The sequence below is a fragment of the Hemitrygon akajei genome, chromosome 1 (genome assembly GCF_048418815.1).
Source record: "Hemitrygon akajei chromosome 1, sHemAka1.3, whole genome shotgun sequence".
NCBI classification, from domain to species: domain Eukaryota; kingdom Metazoa; phylum Chordata; class Chondrichthyes; order Myliobatiformes; family Dasyatidae; genus Hemitrygon; species Hemitrygon akajei.
This window is the reverse complement of record NC_133124.1, coordinates 23,497,037-23,521,889: the sequence shown is the minus strand read 5'-3', so window position 1 is coordinate 23,521,889 and position 24,853 is coordinate 23,497,037. Positions and strand designations below refer to the sequence as shown.

General features: G+C 39.8%; 1 protein-coding gene across 7 annotated transcripts in view; it reads left to right on the top strand.

Moving 5' to 3' along the window:
- The window catches only part of rbbp8 (retinoblastoma binding protein 8), a 128,630-nt gene that overhangs the window by 82,754 nt on the left and 21,023 nt on the right, over positions 1–24,853 (top strand). For all 7 annotated transcript variants that reach the window (XM_073039142.1, XM_073039152.1, XM_073039179.1 and 4 more), the window contains exons 4-12: positions 5,245–5,340; positions 10,564–10,676; positions 10,769–10,844; positions 10,929–11,104; positions 14,700–14,807; positions 17,217–17,317; positions 17,529–17,641; positions 21,092–21,185; positions 21,294–21,854. In XM_073039142.1, the coding sequence (XP_072895243.1) occupies positions 5,245–5,340; positions 10,564–10,676; positions 10,769–10,844; positions 10,929–11,104; positions 14,700–14,807; positions 17,217–17,317; positions 17,529–17,641; positions 21,092–21,185; positions 21,294–21,854 (1,438 nt within the window). The remainder of the gene's footprint in view (positions 1–5,244; positions 5,341–10,563; positions 10,677–10,768; positions 10,845–10,928; positions 11,105–14,699; positions 14,808–17,216; positions 17,318–17,528; positions 17,642–21,091; positions 21,186–21,293; positions 21,855–24,853) is intronic.

The following is a 24,853-nucleotide window of genomic DNA, read 5'->3' as shown; positions in this document are numbered from 1 at the left end:
AATTCTATTCATTTAACTATTGATCTGTATTCACATTTTAATGAAACATATTGCCAAAGATGTCAGCTTTCAATATAGAAGGAAAACGTGTGAAGCAGAAATTCTGTATAACAATGTGCCTACTCTTTCCAAGTGAAGCAAGCTGTTTTTTTGCCATGTTGATCTTTAAATGCTGCCTCCATAAGAAGTTAAAAGGCAAACACGAGGAAATCTGCAGATGCTGGAAATTGACGAAGGGTCTCGGCCCGAAACATCAACAGCGCTTCTCCCTATAGATGCTGCCTGGCCTGCTGTATTCCACCAGCATTTTGTGTGTGTTGCTCCATAAGAAGTTATTGCCTTTGGGGGCTTTGCTCCTACAATTTCAATGTTTAAAATAAGTTTGGATAGGTACATGGATGACGGGTATGGATGGCTAAGGTCCCAGTGCAGGTCAATGGGGAGTAGCAGTTTAAATGGTTTGGCACAGACTAGATGGGTTGAAGGGCCTGTTTCTGTGCTGTATTTCTCTGACTCTGTTTGCCTGGTTATGATACAGATGAATAAAATGCTGTGCCTTCTGCCATTGTGTATAATAAGGATTACACAGAATTGGCCTTAACTATCTCAAATTGAAAACGATGACATGCTTTGCAGATCAGATAGCATCTATAGAAAAAGGGCAGCATTTATTTTTCTTTTACCTCTTACAGAACAGCCAACATTTATCTTTGTTTCCTTGTAATTATTGCCAATTTACAACAACCCATTTCTTTCTGTAAAGTTGCCAACATTTGGAAGACAATACTTGGTATAAATCTATCAGTCCATCACAGCTAAAGCCCGCCCCACCATTAAGCACATTAACAAGGAGTACTGTTGCAGGAAAGCAGTGTCCATCACTAAGGGCCCTTACCATCCAGGCCATTCTGTTCTCACTGCTGCAATCAGGAAGGAAGTACAGGAGCCTCAAGTCCCACACCACCAGGTTTAGGAGCAGTTATTACCCCTCAACCATCAGGTTCTTGAACCAGAGGGGATAACTTCACTCACCTCAACAATGAACTGATTCCACAAACTATGGACTCACTTTTAAGGACTTCACAATTGGTGTTACCGATATTTATTGCTTATTTATTTAAGATGATTATTGTTTGTTTTTTTTTGTATTTGTAGTCTTTTGCACACTGGTTTTGTGTTTGAATCTATTGCCTGAGGTTGATTCACTTGTGCTTCTTTCTATTTACTGTGAATGTCCCCAAAAAAAAAAGAATCTCAGGGTGATATATGATGACGTACATGTACTTCGATAATAAACTTACTTTGAACTTTTGAATTTCGGTGCCTTGATTTTGTAAGCTGAATTTTTAAACCATGGAAGTAACACTATTCAAAACATGAGATTTAAAAATCTAATCGACAAAATATAAGCTTTCATTAATTTTTCAATTTTGGTATAAAGTTTGATTTATTGCTGTAGTGGGTTTCCTCTTGCCAAAACTCAGCACAGGCATAAGTAGTCAAATGCAACTCACATTGGCTTTTAGGAGTGTCTCAGACCTGTTCTTAAAATTGTTAATTTAAAAAAAAATTACTCATTTAATTTGCCATTCAACGATCAGTAGTGGGGTATAGAGTTCATAATCTACATGTTTGTACTGAGGTGGTTGTCAATTTTTAATTGTTGCTAAACTTTCAACTTTGGAAACCCTATGCAAACTTTCAATAATTTAAGCAATTATTTAGTAGAAGGGTTTAAGCTGTGCAAAGGGAGCCATCTTGTTAGGTTTTACATTGCTCTGGTGGCCTCCCTTAGGTGAGAATAAAAAAATACTCCCCTTTATTTTGACTTTATTCTTTGAATGATAGGCAAGCCTTTCAGTTTTATGTCATCGTACCTTTAAAACTTGCAAACATTATTTAATTCTACCTTTTGGTTCACTAGGAATTTTAATAAGAGCTTGGTTTAAGCCAATTTCACATTTCCTTCAGAATGTCATTAGGAAGACGTGTGCAACAGTAAATCACGGTGGGGTCAAAAAAATATTGTGGAATTTCTTTGGATCAACAAAGTCTACAGAATGTATTCGTTGGATAAGGATACTGATGTAATATTTCAATGAGGAATATTCGATAAAGAATCTCTATTTCTGTGTAAGAATTCAAAGAATCAGAACAATGTTTTTGTTTTAACTGGAGGTGAATTTAAGATTTTCTTTATGGTTCACAAAAGTAGGTATCTAGCAGATGAGTAAATAGTCTGTGGTAATTTATTGCATATCTTGCAACATGGCTGGTCTTTATACAAATATCTCATTGTGATCACAATGGTCCTTAACAAGAGTCACTGTTACTGACTCCCCGAACTTCCTAAAGTTTAATATTTCAGTACAGATAACCACAACAATGGAGCCCTTATATTGGATTTTTCAGAACATTGCAACTAATGGTTCTATAGACTCTGGGGCAAAGGCCATAACTAAGTCTGGACTTCATAGTCCTGTCAGTCATGACTATCAAATGGGTCTAACTTCCCTTTGCTCCTGCTGTTTTATTGTTAATTTACTTTTGTGCTTTCCTCTTTTTTTATATCAGTTTTGGAATTTTTGAGAACATTATCAGTATAATTTGAGCAGATGATGAAACTGATAAGCAATGAAGGAATCCTTTTAAACCTGCCCCGAATTTTTTACTGGCTGCAAAGATTGAACTTCTAGCCTGAAAGCATTCTCAAGTAACAAGCACAGCAATGAACAGTTTTGCAAATTAATAATTGAATTTTTCTGAACACTTCGTCTTCAGCTAATACAAGACTAAATCAGTTTGTTTCAAAGTTTGAATACATGCTTATTATTTGCAGAGCTGAAAAGTTCAAAGTAAATTTATTATCAAAGTACGTATGTGTCACCATATACAACACAGATTCATTTTCTTGCAGGCATATTCAATAATGAGTGTCAGGGTGAAGATACGTCCCTATCAAAGGGAAATGTAAAGAATTTCTTTCCTCCACAAGCCTGCAGGTCACCCTAAGACAAGCTGTAGCACCTGCTTAGGTGGTGGATGGTCATATGAGCAGCTGGTTCATATCATAAGTCCTAGTTATGCGACCCACTGATGCTATGCAGACATTCTCTGAAGAGTATTGGTAATGACTGGGGTCACCCGTCTTGTAAAGACACTGCCCAGAGGAAGGCAATGGCAAACCACTTCTGCAGAAAAAAACATTGTCAAGAACAATCATGGTCATTGAAAGTCCATGATCACCCATGTCATACAATATGACATATATCAAATGAACAATACTCAATAAATCCTATAACCATAATAGAATCAGTGAAAGACCACATCAACATGGCAAAAGACAACAAGCAGTGTGAATACAAAAAGAAAGAAAGAAGGTAAAAAAGAAATAATAAATAAGCAAGCAATAAATATTGAGAACATGAGATGAAGAGTCCTTGAAAATGAGTCCATAGGTTGTGGGAACAAGTCAGTTATCCCTTCTGCTTCAAGAGTTCGATGACTAAAGGATAATAACTTTTCTTGAACCTGGTGGTGTGAATCTTTGTGCTCCTGTATCATCATCCTGATGGCAAGAGAGCATGACCTAGGTAGTGGGAGATGCTGATACCCGCTGTGTAGATGTGCTCAATGGAGGGGAGGGCATTATTTGTGATGAACTGGGCCATATCCACCACTTCTGTCAGGTTTTCCATTCAAGGGCATTGGTGTATCCATGCCAGTCTCTGATGCAGCTAGTCAGTATTCTCTTCACCATATACCTATAGAAGTTTGTCAAAGTGTTAGACGTCATGCCAAATCTTTACAAACTCCTGAGAAAGTATAAAAGCTGCAGTGCTTTATTCATAATAGCACTTATGTGCTGAGTCCAGGGCAGATCCTCTGAAATGATAACACTGAGGAATTTAAAGTTGCTGACTCTGCACCTCTGATCCTCCGATGACGACTGGCTCATGGACCTGTGATTTCCTCCTCCTAAAGTCAATAATCAGCTCCCTGGTATTTCTAATATTGAGAGGTTGTTGTTGTGGCACCACTCAGCCAGATTTTCAGTCTCCCTCCTATATGTTGATTCGTCACCACCACTGATTTAGCCTATGATTGTGGTGTTGTCAGCAAACTTAAATATGGCATTGGAGCTGTGCTTAGCCTCACAGTCATAAGTGTAAAGTGAATAGAGCAGTGGGCTAAGCACACAGCCATGTGGTGATGGAGATTGTGAAGGAAATGTTGCCAATCTGAACTGACTGGGGTCTGCAAGTGAAGAATTTGAGGATCCATTTGCACAAGGAAGTATTGAGGGGATGGTCTTGAAGATTATTGATTAGTTTTGAGGGGATGATGGTACTAAATGCTAAGTTGTAGTCAATAAAGAGCTTTCTCATGTTGAGTAAAGAAACAATTAAATGGCATCTGCCTGTTGTGTTGATAGGCTAATTGGAGCGGATCCAAGTTGTTTCTCAGACAGTAGTTGATATGCTTCATTACCAATCTCTCAAAGCACTTCATCACTGTGGATGTAACTGCTATTGGATGGTAGTCATCGAGGCAGAATACCACATTCTTCTTTGGCACCAGTATAACTGAAGCCTACATGAAGCAGCTGGGTGCCTTAGATTGCCAAAACAAGAAGTTTAAGATCTCAGTGAACACGCCAGCCAGTTGATTAGCATGGGTCTTTATTACTCGGCTCGGTACCCCATCTGGGCCAGATGCTTCAAGCAGAAGGGCAAGTTGAGATAGAATCAGAAAACACTGGTAGAATAGTTTGCTTTTTGTTGAACATTTTTATTGGAGCAATATTTATTTCATAAATTAACAGATAAATGGTCTTATTGTAGCAAGTGTGGCTGAGAAATATCTGAGAAGCTGCCTGGCTAAATAATACAGGAAATGATGATAAAGGGTAAATAGTACAGTGAATTATTTAATCCCAGTTTTTCATTTGGGCAAAAAAAAAGCACATATCTTACATAGTTTTGAAGAATTGTTGCCTGTTTCCTTTTTAATGTGTATTCTTGAACTTTCACTCAGGTTACAGCAAGTAAATTCCACAAGTTTGCATTTGTCATGACATGTCAGACAGCTACATAGACAAATATTTCCACTTGTAAATTACTGGGAGCTTAATGTTGAATTCACATAATCATTTGACATTTATTCAATAGACTTTCACAAGACTGATCCTGAAGAAGTTTAAAATGTAATATCTTGCGTGTATGATATGTAATCTCTTTCCAGAGATGCTCAAAGACTTGAAGAGTACTACAATAAAAACCAACAGTTAAGGGAGCAACAGAAAGCATTGCATGACAACATTAAAGTTTTGGAAGACAGGTGAGATACGTGATTGATTTTGTTTAAAATCCTGTTGTAAGAGGTGAATAAAGCTTCACTAGAGGTCAATTTTGATGTTCTTGAGCTTTACTTTTAATCAATCCTCGGTGTAAAGATGTTGCTCGGATTTATTAAGATCTACATACTAGCTGGAAGCTGCATTTTCATACGACATCTTCAAAAGCACTGAAGGTTATTAAGGCATCATGAAAGCCAATGAGGACTAAATTTAAACACAACTGCTTGGTGATATAATTAATTCTGCAGTTAATGCTTATCCCACTATCCGGGGTACTTACCTGGAATCAAACCTCTGACAAATATGACATAGGCTAGGTTGAAAAATGCTTTTCTTTGTGATCCTTACTGATAAGGACAAACAGGAGTGTTTTCTGCTTAGACTCCTAAGCCATATTTTTTGTTCTTGCCTAACAATTCTGACATGATTCTTGCTAGTTTTTAAAGAGACACTGTTGTGGATCACTTAACAACACACACAAAATGCTGGTGGAACACAGCAGGCCAGGCAGCATCTATAGGGAGAAGCGCTGTCGACGTTTCGGGCCGAGATCCTTCGTTAGGACTAACCGAAAGGAAAGACAGTAAGAGATTTGGAAGTAGTGGGGGGAGGGGGAAATGCGAAATGATAGGAGAAGACCAGAGAGGGTGGGATGAAGCTAAGAGCTGGAAAGGTGATTGGCGAAAGTGATACAGAGCTGGAGAAGGGAAAGGATCACGAGATGGGAGGCCTCAGGAGAAAGAAAGGAGGGTGGGGAACACCAGAGGGAGATGGAGAACAGGCAAAGAACTAAGTATGTCAGGGATGGGGTAAGAAGGGGAGGAGGAGCATTAACAGAAGTTAGAGAAGTCAATGTTCATGCCATCAGGTTGGAGGCTACCCAGCTGGTATATAAGGTGTTGTTCCTCCAACCTGAATTTGGATTCATTTTGACAATAGAGGAGGCCATGGATAGACATATCAGAATGTGAATGGGATGTGGAATTAAAATGTGTGGCCACTGGGAGATCCTGCTTTTTCTGGTGGACCGAGCGTAGGTGTTCAGCGAAATGGTCTCCCAGTCTGCGTCAGGTCTCACCAATATATAAAAGGCCACACCGGGAGCACCGGACACAGTATACCACACCAACCGACTCACAGGTGAAGTGTTGCCTCACCTGGAAGGACTGTCTGGGGCCCTGAATGGTGGTGAGGGAGGAAGTGTAAGGGCAGGTGTAACACTTGTTCCGTTTACAAGGATAAGTGCCAGGAGGGAGATCGGTGGGAAGGGATGGGGGGGACAAGTGGACAAGGGAGTCGCATAGGGAGCGATCCCTGTGAAAAGCAGAAGGGGGGGGGGAGGGAAAAATGTGCTTGGTAGTGGGATCCCGTTGGAGGTGGCGGAAGTTACGGAGAATTATATGTTGGACCTAGAGGCTGATGGGGTGGTAGGTAAGGACAAGGGGAACCCTATCCCGAGTGGGGTGGCGGGTGGATGGGGTGAGGGCAGATGTGCGGGAAATGGGAGAGATGCATTTGAGAGCAGAGTTGATGGTGGACGAAGGGAAGCCCCTTTGTTTAAAAAAGGAAGACATCTCCTTCGTCCTGGAAAGAAAAGCCTCATCCTGAGAGCAGATGCGGTGGAGACGGAGAAATTGTGAGAAGGTGATAGCATTTTTGCAAGAGACAGGGTGGGAAGAGGAATAGTCCAGGTAGCTGTGAGAGTCTGTAGGCTTATAGTAGATATCAGTAGATAGGCCGTCTCCGGAGATGGAGACAGAAGGATCAAGAAAGGGGAGGGGGGTGTCGGAAATGGACCAGGTAAATTTGAGGGCAGGGTAAAAGTTGGAGGCAAAGTTAATGAAGTCGACGAGCTCAGCATGCATGCAGGAGGCAGTGCCAATGCAGCCGTCGATGTAGCGAAGGAAAAGGGGGATGGATACCGGTATAGCTTTGGAGCATGGACTGTTCCACAAAGCCAACAAAAAGGCAGGCATAACTGGGACCCATACGGGTGCCCATGGCTACACCCTTGGTGTGGAGGAAGGGGGAGGAGCCAAAGGAGAAATTATTGAGAGTAAGAACTAATTCTGCTAGACGGAGGAGAGTGGTGGTAGAGGGGAATTGTTTAGGTCTGGAATCCAAAAAAAAGCGAAGAGCTTCGAGACCATCTTGGTGGGGGATGGAGGTATATAGGGACTGGACGTCCATGGTGAAAATAAGACGGTGGGGGCCAGGGAACTTAAAATCATTGAAAAAATTCAAAGCATGAGAAGTGTCACGAACATAGGTGGGAAGAGATTGAACAAGGGGGGGATAAGACAGTGTCAAGGTATGCAGAAATGAGTTCAGTGGGGCAGGAGCAAGCTGAGACAATAGATCTACCTGGACAGGCAGGTTTGTGGATCTTGGGTAGGATGTAGAAATGGGAAGTGCGGGGTGTGGGAACTATGAGGTTGGTGGCAGTGGATGGGAGATCCCCAGAGCTGATAAGGTTGGTGATGGTATAGGAGACAATGGCCTGGTGCTCCTTAGTGGGGTCATGATCAAGGGATAAATAAGAGGAGGTATCAGAGAGTTGTCACTTTGCCTCGGCCAGGTAGAGGTCAGTACGCTAGACAACAACAGCTCCCCCCTTACCAGCAGGTTTTATCATGAGGTTGGGATTGGTGCAGAGGAAGCAGAGAGCAGAGCGTTCGGAAGGAGTGAGGTTGGAATTGGAACAGGGTGTGGTGAAATCAAGACGGTTGATGTCCCGTCGGCAATTAGCAATAAAGAGATCCAGAGCAGGCAGAAGACCAGAGCGGGGTGTCAATCTCAGCATCCTCTGTAAGGAGTTGTACACTCTTCCTGTGGAATGCGTGAGTTTCCTCCAGGTGCTCCGGTTTCCTCCCACAGTCCAAAGACATACCTGTTAGTAGGCTAATTGCTGATTGTAAGTTGTCCCGTGATTAGGCTAGAGTTAAATCAGTGGGCTCGCAGGGCTGGAAAGGCCTGTTCTGCACTGTATCTCTAAACAAAAATCAATATGGTGAAGGGGGCCAGCTGCCTTCATTGGATGTGGATTTGGGGTTGAGAGGGTGAACGGCTTTAAGTTCCTCGGCAAAAATGTCGCCGAGGATCTCGTGGTCTGTACATACCAACTGCACCTCTTTCACCTCAGAAGGTTGACGAAGTTTGGTATGGACCCCCAAATCCAAAGAACTTTCTTTATGGGCACAATTGAGAGCATCTCAACTGGCTGCATCTCTGCCTGGTATTGGAACTCCCCAGGACTCTGCAGAGAGTGGTGCGGACAGCTCAATGTATCTGTAGATGTGAACTGCCCACTATTCAGGACATTTACAAAGACAGATGTGTAAAAAGGGCCCGCAGGATCATTGGGGACCTGAATCACCCCAACCACAAACTGTTCCAGCTGCTACCTTCCAGGAAATGGTACTGCCAACATAAAAGCCAAGACAACAGGCTCCAGGACAACCTCTTCCACCAGCCATCAGACTGCTTAATTCATGCTGATGCAACTGTATTTCTATGCTATATTGACTATCCTGTTGTACATACTATTTATTACAAATTGCGCATTGCACATTTAGACAGAGACATAGCGTAAAGAATTTTACTCCTTGTGTATATGAAGGATGTAGGTAATAAAGGTAGTTCAATTCAATTCAATATTGAATGCAAAATTTGGGACACCATGTTATAGATGTACAATCTGCTAATGAAACCACATTTAGAGTACTGTATGAATTTCTGGTTGCCTTACTATAGCAAGAATTAAGTTGGAAGGTAAAAAAAAATTCCGAAGAATGGTGCTGGGATTGGAGGGTTTGAGTTCTAATGAGAGACTGTAAAAGCTGTGACCATTTCCCCGGCTTGAATGAGACCAATGAGTGACATTGTAGGTTTTATAAAATCATAAAGGATATCGCTGTCATTGATTGTCATAGTTCCTTTTGCAGGATTGGAGAGTCTAAAACCAGAGGATATAGGTTTTAGGTGAGAGAGGGAAGACTTAGAAGGGACCTGAGGGAGAAGTTTTTCACAGGAAGGTTGGTATATGGAATGAGCAGCCAGAAGAAGTGGTAGAGTTGAGTACAATTACAGTATTTAAAAGACATTTGAACAGTTATATGAATAAGAAAGGTTTAGAGAGATATGGGCCAAATGCAGGCAAATAGCATAAACTCAGAAGGACACTTTGGTCAATATGGACAAGTTGGGGCAAAGGGCCTGTTTTAGTGCTGTAAAACTCTGAACCTCCTCTTCCCTCTGTAGCTATAGTGTGCTGAAGCCTCAACATCTGATGTTTGCCCTAGAGGCCCTCTATTAACCATTGAACCATCTCCAGTGCATACAGAACACAGACACATTGTACACGCCCTTCGACCCACGATGTTGTGCTGACCTTTTAACCAAGATCTCTCAATGCTTTCCTCCTACATAGCCCTCCATTTTACTTTCATCCATGTGTCTAAGATTCTCTTAAATCTCCCTAATGTATGCGCCTCTACCAGCACCCATGGCTGTGTGTTTCACACGCTTCCCACTCTCTGTGTAGGAAAAAAAAACTGTCCCAAACATCCCCACAATACTTTCCTCCAATTACCTTAAAATTATGTCCTCTCGTATTAGCCATTTCCACCCTGGGAAAAAGGTACCGGCTGTCCACTCTGTCTCTTATCTTCTTGTACACCTCGGTCAAGTTACTTCTCATTCTTCTATGCTCCAAAGCAAAAAGCCCTGGGTTGCTCAACCATTCCTTATCAGGTATACTCTCTAATCCAGGCAGCATCTCTAAAGCTTCCACATTATTCCTATAATGAGGTGACCACAACTAAACTAATGCAAGTGTGCATCAGCTACACTCTCAGGTTCCTTGCTATTCTTTTTAATGTCTGTATTGATCTTGATTTCAAAGATTGGGAGTAATTGAGTTACCAGTGGGAATTCTATTAGTTCATCGGTAGAAGTCTAAATTTTCAGCCAATTTCTTAAAATATCTTTTGATACCCCTAAAATTGCTCCAGTTCGATATTTGAAAAAGCTCCCTAGAGTGCACATGAATTCCACGATGGCCATTCTTCGTGGTTTAATATTTTATCTACTTAAACTTTTTAATGAAACTTCGTAAAGGCACACTTGTAAATGACTGAGGGAATGACCAATTTATTTAAGCTTGCTGCAATTTTGAGTAAAAATTCTGATCAATTTCCTTGCAGGTTGCGAGCAGGTTTGTGTGACAGGTGTGCCGTTACTGAAGAACATATGAAGAAGAAACAGCAGGAATTTGAGAATATTCGACAGCAGAATCTAAAACTTATTACAGAACTTAGTGAGTGGTTCTTAGGATTTATGTTGTGGCAACATTTTTTCTTGAAAAGCTTTTTCTTACCTTTCTATCTCTTCATTATCTCTAATCAACAGTGAATGAAAAGAGCAATCTTCAGGAAGAAAATAAAAAGCTCAGTGATCAACTTGAATCACTTGAACGTCAGAAGAAGTAAGTTTAGTGTGACACTTGCATTTGTAACCTTCCATTTATATTTTTACTTTGAGATCTGTCTGACCTTTATTTCTTTGTCAGAGAAAAACTACATGAAGCAGTAGAAGCAGTAGATCATGATGATGGAATAATTCCAGGTTCTCCGATTTTATCCTTTTCCACCTCCGTGCTTAGCAGAATGCGAAGGAGAAAGGAGAAGAGCCATATTCGCTATGTGGAACATACAAGTATAGAGCCTACAAAGCTGCAGACTAATGGTATGAGTATCATTCGAGATGCATTGAATTTTACAATGTAAAATATATTCACAGATTTTAAAAAATTGTGTTGATGGTTTGTCCAGAGAAACAAAATTGTTTTAGTTTTTTTCATAAACTGACTTCTGCTATTTGTGCACAAGATTGTATTCATGTGAAGATTCCTTAAGGTGAATAAATTGGCATAAATAAATTTATTGAACGCTACAACTAAAACTAGATCAGTATTTTAATCAGACAAGATGCAACAGGACAGACAAACCACCAATCTGCAAAAGACCATAAACTGTACAGATACAAAAATAAATAATGATAAACAAATGAATAAATATCAAGTACATGAGAAGTCCTTGAAAATGAGTCTATAGGTTTTGGGAACAAGTGATGGGGCAAATGAAGTGAGTTAAGTTATTCCCAATGGTTCAACATCCTTATAATTGAGGGGTAATAACTGTTCCTGAACCTGCTGGTGTGGCTTCTGAGGGTCCTGTACCTTCTTCCTGATAGCAGCAGCGAGAAGAGAGAATGACCTGAGTTGTGAGGGTCTTTGATGATGGATGCTGCTTTCCTGCGACGGCGCATCATGTGGATGTGCTCAATGGTGGGGAGGGCTTTACCCGTGATGGACTGGGCCATATCCACTACTTTTTGTAGGATTTTCCATTCAAGGGCATTGGTGTTTCCATACCAGGCTGTGTTGCAGCCAGACAATATACTCTCCTCTACGCATCCATAGTATTTTGTCAAAGTTTTAGATACCATGCCAAAACTTCACAAACTTCGAAGGAAGTAGAGGTGCTGCAGTGCTTTCTTTGTAATTGCACTTACATGCTGTCCCCTGACAGATTCTCTAAAATTGTAACAGTGAGGAATTTAAAGTTACTGACCCTCTCCGCCTCTGTTCCCCCAATGTGGAGTGGCTCATGGACCTCTGGTTTCCTCCTCCTGAAGTCAATAATCAGCTCCTTGGTCTTGCTGATATTGAGCAAGAGGTTATTGTTGTAGCACCACTCAGCCAGATCTTCAATCTCCCTTTCATATGCTGATTCATCACCACTTTTGGTTTGGCCAACTTAAATATGGCATTGGAATTGTGCTTAGCCTCACAGTCATAAATATAAAGTGAGCTAAGCACACAACCTTGTGGTGCACCTGTGCTGATGGAGATTGTGGAGGAGATGTTGAAGCATATGGGGGGGGGGGGGGGGAATTGAAAATCTGGCTCAGTTGTGTCATAACAACAACCTTTTACTCAATGTCAGCAAGACCAAAGAGTTGCGTATTGACTTCAGGAGGAAACCGATGTTCCATTGATATGTCATGTTGAGGTCGTACAGGATGTTGGTGAGGCCTGATTTGGAGTATTGTGTGCAGTTTTGGTCACCTATCTACAGGAAATCTGTAAACAAGGTGAGAAAATTTACAAGGATGTTGCTGGGTCTGGATGACTTGAGTTACAAGGAAAGATTGAATAGGTTAGGACTGTATTCTTTAGAGCATAGAAGATTGAGCGGAGATTCGATAGAGGTATACAAAATTATGAAGGGTATAGATAGGGTAAATGCAAGCAGGCTTTTACCACTGACGCTGGGTGAAACTACAACCAGACGTCATGGCTTAAGGGTGAAAGGTGAGAAGTTTAAGGGGAATATGAGGGGAAACTTCACTCACAGGGTCGTGGGAATGTAGAATGAGCTGACAACATAAGTGGTGCATACGAGCTCAATTTCAATGTTTAAGAGAAATTCGGATAGGTATGTGGATAATAGGGATATGTAGGGCTATGGTCCTGGTGCAGGTCGATGGGTGTATATGAACTAGATAAGCCGAAAGGCCTGTTTCTATGCTGTTCTTCTTTATGCATGGTGGAGAGCATCTTGACTGGCAACATCACAGCCTGGTATGGAAACTCCAAGCCCTTGAACGGAAAATCCTACAGAATATAATCGATACAGCCCAGTCCATCAGAGGTAAATCTTTGCCCACCATTGAGCAGGTCTGTACAGAGCATTGTCGCAGGAAAGCAGCATCCACCATCAGGTTCTCCCACCGGGTCATGCTCTCTTCTTGCTACATCAGGTTGAAGGTACAGGAGCCTCAGGAATCACACCACCAGGTTCAGTAACAGTCATTACCCTTCAACCATCAGGCTCTTGCCCCATCACTCTATTCTTCCCACAACCTATGAATTCACTTTCAAGTACTCTTCTTCTCATGTTCTCTATATTTAATGCCCTTTTTCTTTCTTTTTGTTGTCTTTTTCACACTGCGGCCATCTTTCATTGATTCCATTATGGTTATTGGATTTATTGAGTATGCCCACAAGAAAATGAATCTCTAGTATATGGTGACATATATGTACTTTGGTATTAAATTTACTTTGAAGTGTGTCAATCTAAACTGTCTGCGGTCTGCACATGAGGAAATCAAGAATCCATTTGTACAAGGAGATATTGAGGCCAAGATCTTGAAGCTTATTGAATAGTTTTGAGGGGATATGGTATTGAATGCCACACTGTAGGCAATAAGTGATATCCTGATGTATGCATCTTTGCTGAGCAGATGGTCCAGGGTTGAGCAAAGAGCCAATGAAATGGCACTTTCTGTGGACCTGTTGTGAGGGTAGGCAAATTAGATGGATCCAAGTCACTTCTCAGGCAGGAGTTGATATGTTTCATCATCAACCTCTCAAAGCACTTCATCACAGTGGATATAAATGCTCAATAGTCATTGCAGACGGTTACCACATCTTCTCAGGCACCAGTATATTTGCAGCCTGCTTGAAGTAGTTGAATATCTCAGACCACTGAAACAAGAGGTTAAAGGCAGGAGAAAATCTGCAGATGCTGGACATCCAAGCAACACAGACAATGCTCAGAAGGCCAGGCAGCATCTATGGAAAAGAGTAAACAGTCCACGTTCAGGCTGAGTCCCTTCATCAGTCTGAATCAGCAGTTTGGTCCATCCTATGTATCGAGAAGCCTTTGGGCTTTACGGATGCATCCAGCATGTTTAAAGTGAGCCATTTCTCCATGAAATACAAAACACAGTAATTCTTTATCTCCCTCTGATATAGCAAACTTGCCCTTAAGTCCTCAATCTTGTTCTCCAGTGACTGTACATTTGCTGAAAAGATACTGGGTAGGACAAATTTCATTCCTCTGCGTTTCAGTCAGGCTTGGAAACCTCCCCTCCTCTCTTTTTTCCGGCCATGGCGATGTATCTTAGTCCACTTAAAGTTGCCCTACCTGTATGCTTCAGAGTTATGTCTGCTGGGTCCATCAGAAGATTGTGAAATTACTAGCTCATTAAGATGGTTCAAAAGCACGTTGCTTAAAGGGAAATTGCAGGCTGCAGATTGCAGTGAGAGTAATTCAGAAGAGGTATGTTTAGAAGTTTTGAAAGTATCCCGCTTCACTTTGCTGTGGTTCACAGGCGCCATCTGGCTCAGCAGTAAAAAGGAAGCATCAAAAAGCTATTTTAAGTGTATTCAAAGAAATATTTGTTGCAGTTATAACCCTACTGTATTGTCCAATAACTTATGCTTACTTCTGTAAAGTTAAATTGTTTAAGCTAGCATTTTGTTTGTATGCAGAAAGATGTAAAATGCTGTTAGGATTCTCCTCTGGCGTGACTCACTGTAAACAGGATGAAGAAATCTTAGTAGCAGATACCTGTGATCTTGGTACATTGTCAATAGAAAGTAAGTTCCAAATATTATCTGCTCAATAAACTGAATTTGACAGATGTAATAACTGAGATTAAATTATTTTGGTACCTCTGGTAACCAGGTTCATCTAAATAAAAGGGTTTTGATCAAAACATAATTCGATATTTCATATTTCAATCACAATAAAAGTATTTGGGGTAATTTTCTGTATACCATACCTCATGCCCTTCCCAAACTAATTGCATTGTGATGCACAAGTCTATTTTCTATCCTCTGCTGTACTGACTTTTTGTTGGAGCTATTCTGCCTTTTCTCTTTGAAATGCTTGGCCTGGCTCGAATACAGCCTTGAGAGTTAGATTGAAAGTTGGTTTGTATAAATGACTGAAGATGTAAGATGATTAAAGTTTGGACACACATTCACTCAGTAGCCACTGTATTCAGAACATTTGTATACCTTCTCTTTACTGCAAATAATTAGCTGATTATATATGTACAAATAATGCAAATATCTAATCAGCCAATCATGTGGCAGTAACTCACTGGATAAAAGCATGCAGACATGACCAAGAGGTTCAGATGTTATTCATACTAAACATCAGAATGGGGAAGAAATGTAAGTGACTGACAGTGGAATGGTTGTTGGTGCCAGACGGAGCTGTTTGTGTATCTCAGAAACTGGTAACCTACTGGGATTTTCACACTCACCAATCTCTAGAGTTTACAGAGAATAGTGCAGAAAAACAAAATAACATACAGTGACTGGCAATTCTATTGGCAAAAATGCCTTATTAATGAGAGAGGTCAAAGGGCAATGACCAGAATGGTTCAAGCTGACAGGAAGGTGACAGTAACTCAGATAACCACACGTTACAACAGCGGTGTGTAGAAAAACACCTCTGAACACAGAACATGTCAAACCTTGAAGCAGATATGCTACAGCAGCAGAAGACCATAAACATACTCTCAGTGGCTGCTTTATTAGGTGCATGGCACAGGCTCATCATCACAAGATGGGTCTGTTTCCTATTCCTCGGCCTATGTGTCCCAAGGTCAGTTAATTCTTCATTGCTGTCTGGTGTTACAATATGGACTTAGATGAACAGATGCCAGGTTATGTAGCCTAGAACCCGTCTGTCATTAGTGACATTAACCTATATTTGTCCAGAGCAGATGATGCTTACTGATCATCATTCCACCAATTAAAATCCTTTTACATTTTTCGTGCTTCTTCCCTATAATTAGAACCTCAAACCCTCTGGTTCCTTGCCTGGACTGAACTGTGCTTTAGTCCCCGGACAGGTAGTGACTTCAGCAAGGTACCCAACGGCACATTCAAGTGACCCCCTGCCTTTGTGCACTTTTGTACTTGCTCAAGCTTTGATTTTTATTATTTAAAATTGTAAATTCATCACATTATTTCATTCTTGTGACAAATTATTTTTGTGACATGGTAGCAAAGCCTTGCTGAAGTGAAAATAGATCATATTCACTGAATTTTCCTGCCACCATGCCTGTTCCTAATTAACAAGCTCATAAAGAGTAAAAGGTAAGAGGTAGTCATTCATATTTATGACTCATTTTGGTGTGCAACAGATCTGTGCATGGGTTCCATTTTTCTTGCTTTCAAAGTGGCTTCCACCAATTTACCCACAAGAGATATTCACTCAGTTTTAAATAAACTTCCCTGCTATTTTATCTTCTGCAACTCCAAGTGAACCTTTTCCTTAATGGACATTGGCAACCTTTTGATTGTTCTTGTGGAACTTAAAAAAAATCTATTGCATAAGTTTGCTTCTATGATGTAGACGTCCTGTTTGGCAACTGGAGGGCATAACTTTATTGCTACCAAAAGGAAAGAAAAAGAAATGAAAATGGGTCTTATTCTATAATTGATGAGGCAAAGAATGGTCTGTCAGAAATGATGAAAGCAAGATCCTTGTGTTTCAAAACAAAAGTAAGTACATACTTCAAAATGATTAGAAGTAGGTTATTGGAGCAAGGTAAGGAAACGGGATTTTACCTCAGTTCTGATTCAGAGGATAAATATAGACGCTATATATAGAATGTTTCATCTCTGCTTAAAATGCTGCAATACATTCCAAAGTCCAAAGAAATGATATATTTTTTAAATGATTCCAAATAAAATAATACAAAATTGGAAGTGATATGCCAGTTTGATGTTGGCATCATAGCAAAACTGGCTTATCGCTTTATTATCTTATAAGATATTCTCAATAGTTTTGCAAAATTTTGAATATCAATCATATGCATCCTGCTACTTTATTGTACTTCATTGGAATTTCAAAGGTAATCAGTTTCTCTCTTTGGTGGCGCCTAACCTGCTTGATATAGCTATGTTGTATGTTTTTGTTTTTAGCATCTGCAGTATTTTATTCTTGCTTTGTCATATGCCTCACTTAGTTTTCTCTTCAACTTCTAGCCACAAAACAACCAGCAGAACGGTCATCCACACAACAGAATAGCATTAATCTAGCTGCTGTTGTAGCAGAAACATTAGGCCTTGGAATTAAGGAGGAACCTGTAAGTACCTCAAGTATAGCATTTAATGTTTTATCAAAAATGCTAAAGCCATGATATTAGTAATTGTGAACCACTACAAAGAAAAATAGTTTAGTTCTATTCAGAAAATCCATGGTCTGTGGATACTTAAAAATATTTAATGACTTTTGTATAATCTAATTTAAACTAGGATTTGAGATTGGTTAGATAACCCTTGTTGTCTCTGTTAAAGGACTCTCAAAGTCTTCTGAATTCATGTCAGGACTTTCCCAAGACCACAAAAATTCCACTGGAAAAGGATGTGAATCAGGCAAATTCAGACCATTTAAGTGACTGTGGCTCTGGGTATGATGCATTTTAATATTAACTTGGAGTGTTATTTTTCTTGGAATTTTGAATGGTAAATCTCTAAATTGCTGTATAATTACATAAGATTGTATCCTCCAAATCCAATACAATTTTACAATACAGGAAATACTCAGCAGGTCATGCAGCATCTGTGGTCAAGAGAAACTGTGATGCTCATGTTTTAGACTGAAGACCATTTAACAGTATTCTCAGTTTTGGAATGATATCATGAATACTTGTGCTGAGTAACTAAATGGAGCATAACAGGAGTTTGTGGTGCAGAACAAATAAAAAGTACCTTTGTTCAGATTTCAAATTGGAATACAATGGATTCCAGTTAATTAGGACACATTGGGACTAGTTTGGCCCAATTAGCCTGTTTCATGGAAATAGTTAAAAAGGTATAAAAAAGACAAGCTACCGTTTAACTGAATAACAAACTATGTAATTAAACGAAAGACAGAACAAATTAGAACACTACCAGTACTCCTGGTGGTTATCTGTCATATTCACCAATGACAGGAAACCTGTCCAGGGGAGTATTTAAAGTTGAAAAGCCGTTGTATTGGGCCAGGTCTACTCTCTCAACCTCAGACGTCCGGGTCCAGCGGTACAAGTAAACGTAACCGCTTGAGTCCTCCTCGTTTGCAGTGGATGACCATGACTACTCTGCCTCATCATACCCTTCATTCTCCACATAGCTTTGCAGAAACGCCTTCCTGGACATTGGATCTCATTGTAGATCTCATCTGACCAGACCACCAAAGCAGACTTTACATGCTAGAACAGGCATGTCCCTATCTCACCAGGGTATAAGACCTGCCAGCTACCCTCATCTGGTTTAGCCCACCTGCCAAAGCAATACACCAGTGTGTGGCCACTGTTGCATGCAAACAGTTACTTGGAGCTAGAGGTGAGGGGCGAGTGTCTGGTGGGGACCAAAGGTACATTCAAGATGATTGTTGTTAACTTCAAATTCTTCATAGTTTCTAAATTGTTTTTCATTCCTGGCCGTTTCTGGCATTCCCAAGTCTGAATGCTTGAAACTGCAGTGAGCAAAACATTTCTGAATTGTCTTACTGCTTATTTTTCGCCAGCTGCTGGTGACAAAAATAGCTGCTTTTTGAACACAAATACGCACTACTAATGCTATTTAAAAACCCCTTGGGTCAGCCAGCATCTATGGAAATGAATAAACAGTCAACATTTTCAGACTGAGACCCTTCATCAGGACTAGAAAAGAGAATACATTATTAGTTGTCCCAAATAAGCAGCTGCCCCAGTTAATGGGAATCCACTGTACTAATTTGTGTTTTGAGCTTATTTACTTAAGAGTACTTCAATTTTTCCAATTTCACATTACAAACAGGGGTTCATACCAGTGGTCAGAAGCTATTAGTAAGCAGAAATATATCTACTTTACAATATTTTTTTATTAGTATGTTGCTATCTTTGTCCAAAACCTGGACAATTTTGAATATTTTGCTTTGATGTTCCTAACAGGGTGATACAACCCCCTAAGCAGTGAAAAGCAGGAACAACCATACAACCTAAAGATTAAATATTAATATAATTAATTTAAGAATTTAACTTTAAATACTGTACTTTTTGTTTTGCTGAACATTATCCTGTTCAATTATTTCCACATGACAACATGCTCAGAGCAAAAGGCTATTGTTAAATGTTAAAATAATTAAGCAGGCATTGAGTATAATAATGCAATTGTACAGATCCAATGAGTCAGTCAGTTGAATAGAATAGCAGGCATTAGTATCTCTATGCTTCTAAAGATGTATGAGCCATAGATTTAATAAATCAGTAAGTTATTATAAGATCACATGCCTCTCAATTACTTGAAAGAAAGGATCAGTAATTTTTGAATCATTATCAGGATGGTGGGCGTATCAGTATACCAATAAATGTATATAACAATGATTTACTCTCAGTACACTAATGTAACAATGAGAACCAGTGAACAAAATTAAGATGTGGGCACCAGAATTAATGGATTAAGTGAATATAATACAATAACAAGTATGGAGTGATACCAGTGAATTAGTAAACGGGTGTAGAAATACAAAAGTAACTGTTGCAGGTAAAGCTAGAATAAGAAAGTGATGGTGGAAAGAAGGTGTAAATATACTCTTGTACCTAGTGTCACTTTATGAACAGATAATCAATCTGCTGTGTGTATATAAGCTACCTTTTGAATTTGTATTCATTGTGTTATTTTTATTATTGTGTTTTTTTTGCTGCATTGAATTTGGAGTAACAATTTCATTCTTCTTTACACTTGTGTCCTGGTAATGACATTAAGCAATCTTGAATCTTTATCTTGAAGTCCAAATACAGTAAACAGTGCTGCAGGAGCAGTGGTCAGTGTAAGTGAGCGAGGCCAGAATTTGCCACAGGGTTAAGGGGAGCATTGTCTGAGTTATACATGTCAGCGGCAGAAAAAAGTAAGAATGTTTTAAGTAGCTTTTGAGCTTTGTTTAGTTCTAGACAAGAGTAGGAAAGGTTTCTTTTCCACTCAATTTTTGTAATGGGAATTGAAAGTACAGATGTTACGCTTTCACAAGAGTTGAGCCAATAGACCTAGTTGATGCCATAACTTTGAGTTTTTAAAGGGATTAATTTGGAGAAATTAATTTTTGTTTGGGGATCTGTTGCTAAGCAAATAAAGTGGATTTTTCTAGTGCACTACAGCTTGACAGCAGGGGAAGTGAGGTGAAAAGTAAAAATAAATCTACTTTTGGCCTGTAGATACCACGCCCAGATTGACAGCAGGTAGGAAGGAAAATTAATACAATATTTCAACACATTTGCAAAAAGAACACTAAATTTTGAAGTTAAAATGGTTAGGGAAACAGGACGGATTAATAATGGTGACTGGTTTGGGAGATCTCTGAACTCTACAACACTCACTTGTGGCAAGACAATGAACTGATTGGGGAATGTTGAATTACAGAAACTGAGAATTAGATGTTATTCCAAAATATACGTACTGATATACATGTGGCAGGTGTGTTGTTGCTCCAACAACACAGTTAACATAAAACTGAAAAGCAATGTCCTTCAAATGCAGAGGATGCTTTTAATACTGAATTTCCTGTTGAGAGCAATGCCCACAAAAATGCTGAAGGAACTCAGCAGGTCAGGCAGCATCTATGGAATGGAATTAACAGTCAACGTTTCGGCCTGCGACCCTTCATCAAGACTGGAAAAGAAGGAGTAAGAAGCCTGAATAAGAAGGTGGGGGTGGGGGGGGGGGGTTAAAGATTACAAGCTGGCAGTTGATAGGTGTAGCCAGGTGAGGGGAAAGGTGGGTGGATAGGAGGTGCTGGGGGTTGCAGATTGAAGTGAGAAGCTGGGGGGTGGTAAGTGACAAAGGTAAAGGGCTAAAGAAGAAAGAATCTGATAGGAGGACTTTCTTAAATTTTCTTGTAGGGTTTCATGTGCATCAGAAGCAGATGAAACGTCTCAGAACTGGGTTCGTTCTCCTGTGTTTGGAAGTTCTGCCAAAGGTTCCTCTGATTTTGAAGTAAGTAGATTGCTTATTCATAAAATTTTCATTCACAAGTTAGAATTGCTTTAACCTGCTTATGTACAAAACCTAAAGATAGCTCTTATTTTCCTCTTTGATTCCAAGGCAAAAATCAATCCATTCTTTGAGCAATCCAAACTGGGTGGACCAAAAATGACAAAAAAGCTCATTGAAATTAAGACTGATGCTGCCTACCCACCCCCATGCACCAGGGTGGCAAAAAGAAAAAAAATGGAAGATGAGGATGATTCTGCCACTAACTGTGAAAAGCCTTCATTTAATAAAGAAAATCTTCCATCAACAGGTGTTTCTCTGGACGATAATGTTGACAAGCCTTTGGACTTATCTGATCATGTTTCTAGTGGCCGATTGGAAGATAGAAGTTATGGAAAAGATGCAGTGGATAATAAATCAATTAAAGTTGCTCTGCCAGAATCCCTAAAAATAAATTTAAAGGCCATCAATCTCAGAAGAGCCTGCAATGGATTAACCAAGGATTCTCAAGGTGGTGCTGCTTTTCTACAAGAAACCTTTGTGGCATCACATTCTGATAGATTTCAGGATACTAAAGAGAAAATTGTGAAAAACGGAAGAGATGGAGACTTGTCTGATAACAGAAAACCTGGTAACTCTGCTCAGAATGAACAAGGCTTTAGTAACTCGAAGGTATGTTTAATGTTAAGAAACCAGTCTGGGAATGTGTTGTACCTTCTCAATGCAGAATAAGAGATTAATATGAAAATTGTGCTCATTTAATTAGTTACTCACCCTTGAGCCTATTCTGCCAAAGAGATGGAGCCATCCATGATAATTGGTATTGGTTTATTAGTGTCACATGTGTTGCGATACAGTGGAAAAACTTAGTTGTACAGATCATTTAAAACATAAAAACAACAGTAGAATACAGAAGAGTATAGTGTTTCAGTTATAGAGAAGTGTAGAGCGGGTAGACAATAAAGTGGAAGGATCCTCAGTGAAGTAGATTGTGAGGTCAAGAGTTCATCTTTTACATACACCTATTTTAAGAGTCTTATGACAACAGCTGATTTGAATCTAGGGATGTGTACTTTCAAGTTTTTTGTTATCTTCTGCCCATTGGAATTGGGGTGAAGAGAGAATGTCTAGAGTGGGAGAGGTCTTCTGAAGCAAAGAGATGTATGGACACAGTCTGTGGCAGAGAGGCTGGTTTTCACAATAAACTGAGCTGTGTCTACAATTCTCTGCGATTTCCAAACAGTGCAAAAAGATACAAGAAAGAGGCAAGATACACAAGAGAAAGGTTTTGGCCAGAAACATCAACTATTTATTCATTTCCATGGATGCCGCCTGACCTGCTGAGCTCCTCCAGCAATTTGTGTGGATCTCAACCTCTGCAACATATTGAGAGTTTAAAAATGCAATCAATGTAAATGCAGAACTTGTTCTTGACGATCTTGAGTTCTAGCTGGAGGGAGACGTGGAACTGGTGAGCTCGCAGGGTATATTCTGTGCCAGGTTGGAGTGGCAGTAAAAGTAACCTGCTTCTATTTTACTCTTTCCCCATCCCAGTTGGAAGAGTGGAAGCTCCAGGAAAACACATTTGAGAGTTGAAAAAAAAATTAATTCAAAGGCCCCATAGATAGAACACGATGTGACACTGGGAAGCTTCGTCCTGAATTTCAGTGCAAGTTTGAACAAATGTTAATCGTATGAATAGAATATACACTTAAATCATGGCATCTGGCCACTTTTAGAAATTTAATTTATAATTTCATGATTTCATAAACCATTGTTTGCATGTTTGTGCCTAAGAATCAAAAAAGTATTTTGAAGTTTTGCAAAAGGAAACATGCTAGCCAATTTATACACAAACAATAATGTCAATAATGTAATAGTAATAAAACCATCATTGCTCTTCTTCCGAGTACTCCCACGGGATCTCTTGCAGTGTATAATATTCACAGTACTGACAAAGGTTTGCCTGGTAAGCTTTAGTGAGGCAGTAGAGTGACTGCAAGTTTAATACAAAACTAGTAATAACATGTTTTACCTTAACACCTAATATGAAGTACATTTTGCAGTATAGCTGGAGGCATACACAGGACAGTCTGATAGACATAGAATTAAAAATAGTAGACAAGGGTCCAGGCAAATACCATTAGTATTATGGAATCTTTTATTTCACCTGAGAAGGCAGTGAGTGCCCCTCTTTACCATCTTAATCCAAATCGGAGTACTTCCTTTAATGCCAGCTAGTTTGTTTTCAATTTAAAGATTGGGCTCAAAGCTATAGGTTTCAGATGCAGTGGAGGCAGTGCCAGCACATGTGGGAGGAGAGAGGGCTTGGGAATTCTTTGAAGGTAATTGTGGAGGTACAAAGGCATTAGCAAGAGGAGGTGGTACTAAAACTGAAACCAAAGTACTGGAGAACAAGAAAAGCAGGTCAGTGACAGGGTAAAGCAGAAGAAAACACAGTGATCAGAGAGTTTGGGATTAAAAGGGGTGGGAAAGATTATAAGCATTTGAGACACTGAATTGGGGGTGGGTGTAGTCCTATACCTTAGGACTGAATTAATAAAAATATAGGACTCCACTATGGATGGTCCCAAGCCTGTCTGTGAAAGGAGGGTTGGGCATTGGGCTAGCAACTGCAGCCCGTAAAAACACAGAGCAACAGAAGCTCCAAAGACCATAAGACAAAGGAGCAGAAGTCGGCCATTCGGCCCATCGAGTCTGCTTCACCATTTCATCATGAGCTGATCCAATCTCCCCTTTAGTCCCATTCCCCCGCTGGGAGAGGAAGGATCTTCACCTTGGAGACATATGAAGTCATGTGGTGAAAGCAGAAGCCACAGGGCCAAATAACCTTTGGCCCAGGACAGAGGGCTCTGGCGAACTGCTCTTAATGGGATTAAGAAGTACAGATGTTACACTTACAGACAGTTTACAGTCTGTTACCAGAAACAAAAAGTAGCAAGAAAGTAATTGAAAGCCAGTTCTGGCATGATTAAAAACATGAGTTGGAGATATGGCAAGAGAGGGGAATGATTAGTACAGGAGCATATACCAAAAAATGTCAGTGGTTAGTGAAGATTGCTTGAACATTATTTATTTAAGGTGTAGAGCAGGTCAAAGAGTCTTGTCTGAAGTTGTAGCTGGGGGGGCTACTTGGCTCTGGGCAGGAAATCGTGTTTTGCAAGAGCAGTTCTATGCCATCAGTCCAAATTGTAAGCCTCCATAACTTTCTTTCTTTTCCAATCTTTTTATTAATATCAAAATAGTAAATATAACATAGTATTGCTACACAATTATTGGGATTACATTGTTAATGGTTACATATATAAATGTATAATCAGTTAATACAAGGGTAATAAACCTCCTAAAATTGTTCAAATACAAATATAGTTTACATAAAAGAAAAAAGGATTAACAAATCCAAAAAGAAAAAAAAAGGAAAAAGGAAAAAAATATATAGCTCCCCAAAAAACCTAATCTAAACAATACTAACCAAAAGCTAAGCAAAAGAAAAGAACATGGGCTGTTTGTAACATCAAAAAAGAAAGGACCATTAGTGTCATCAACTCCGAGCCTGTCTGAATATATTAAACCAAAAGAATACGTTTGGAAAAAGGTCATATCACATCATTTGGAAGTGTTGAATAAAAAGGCCTCCAAGTCTTTTCAAA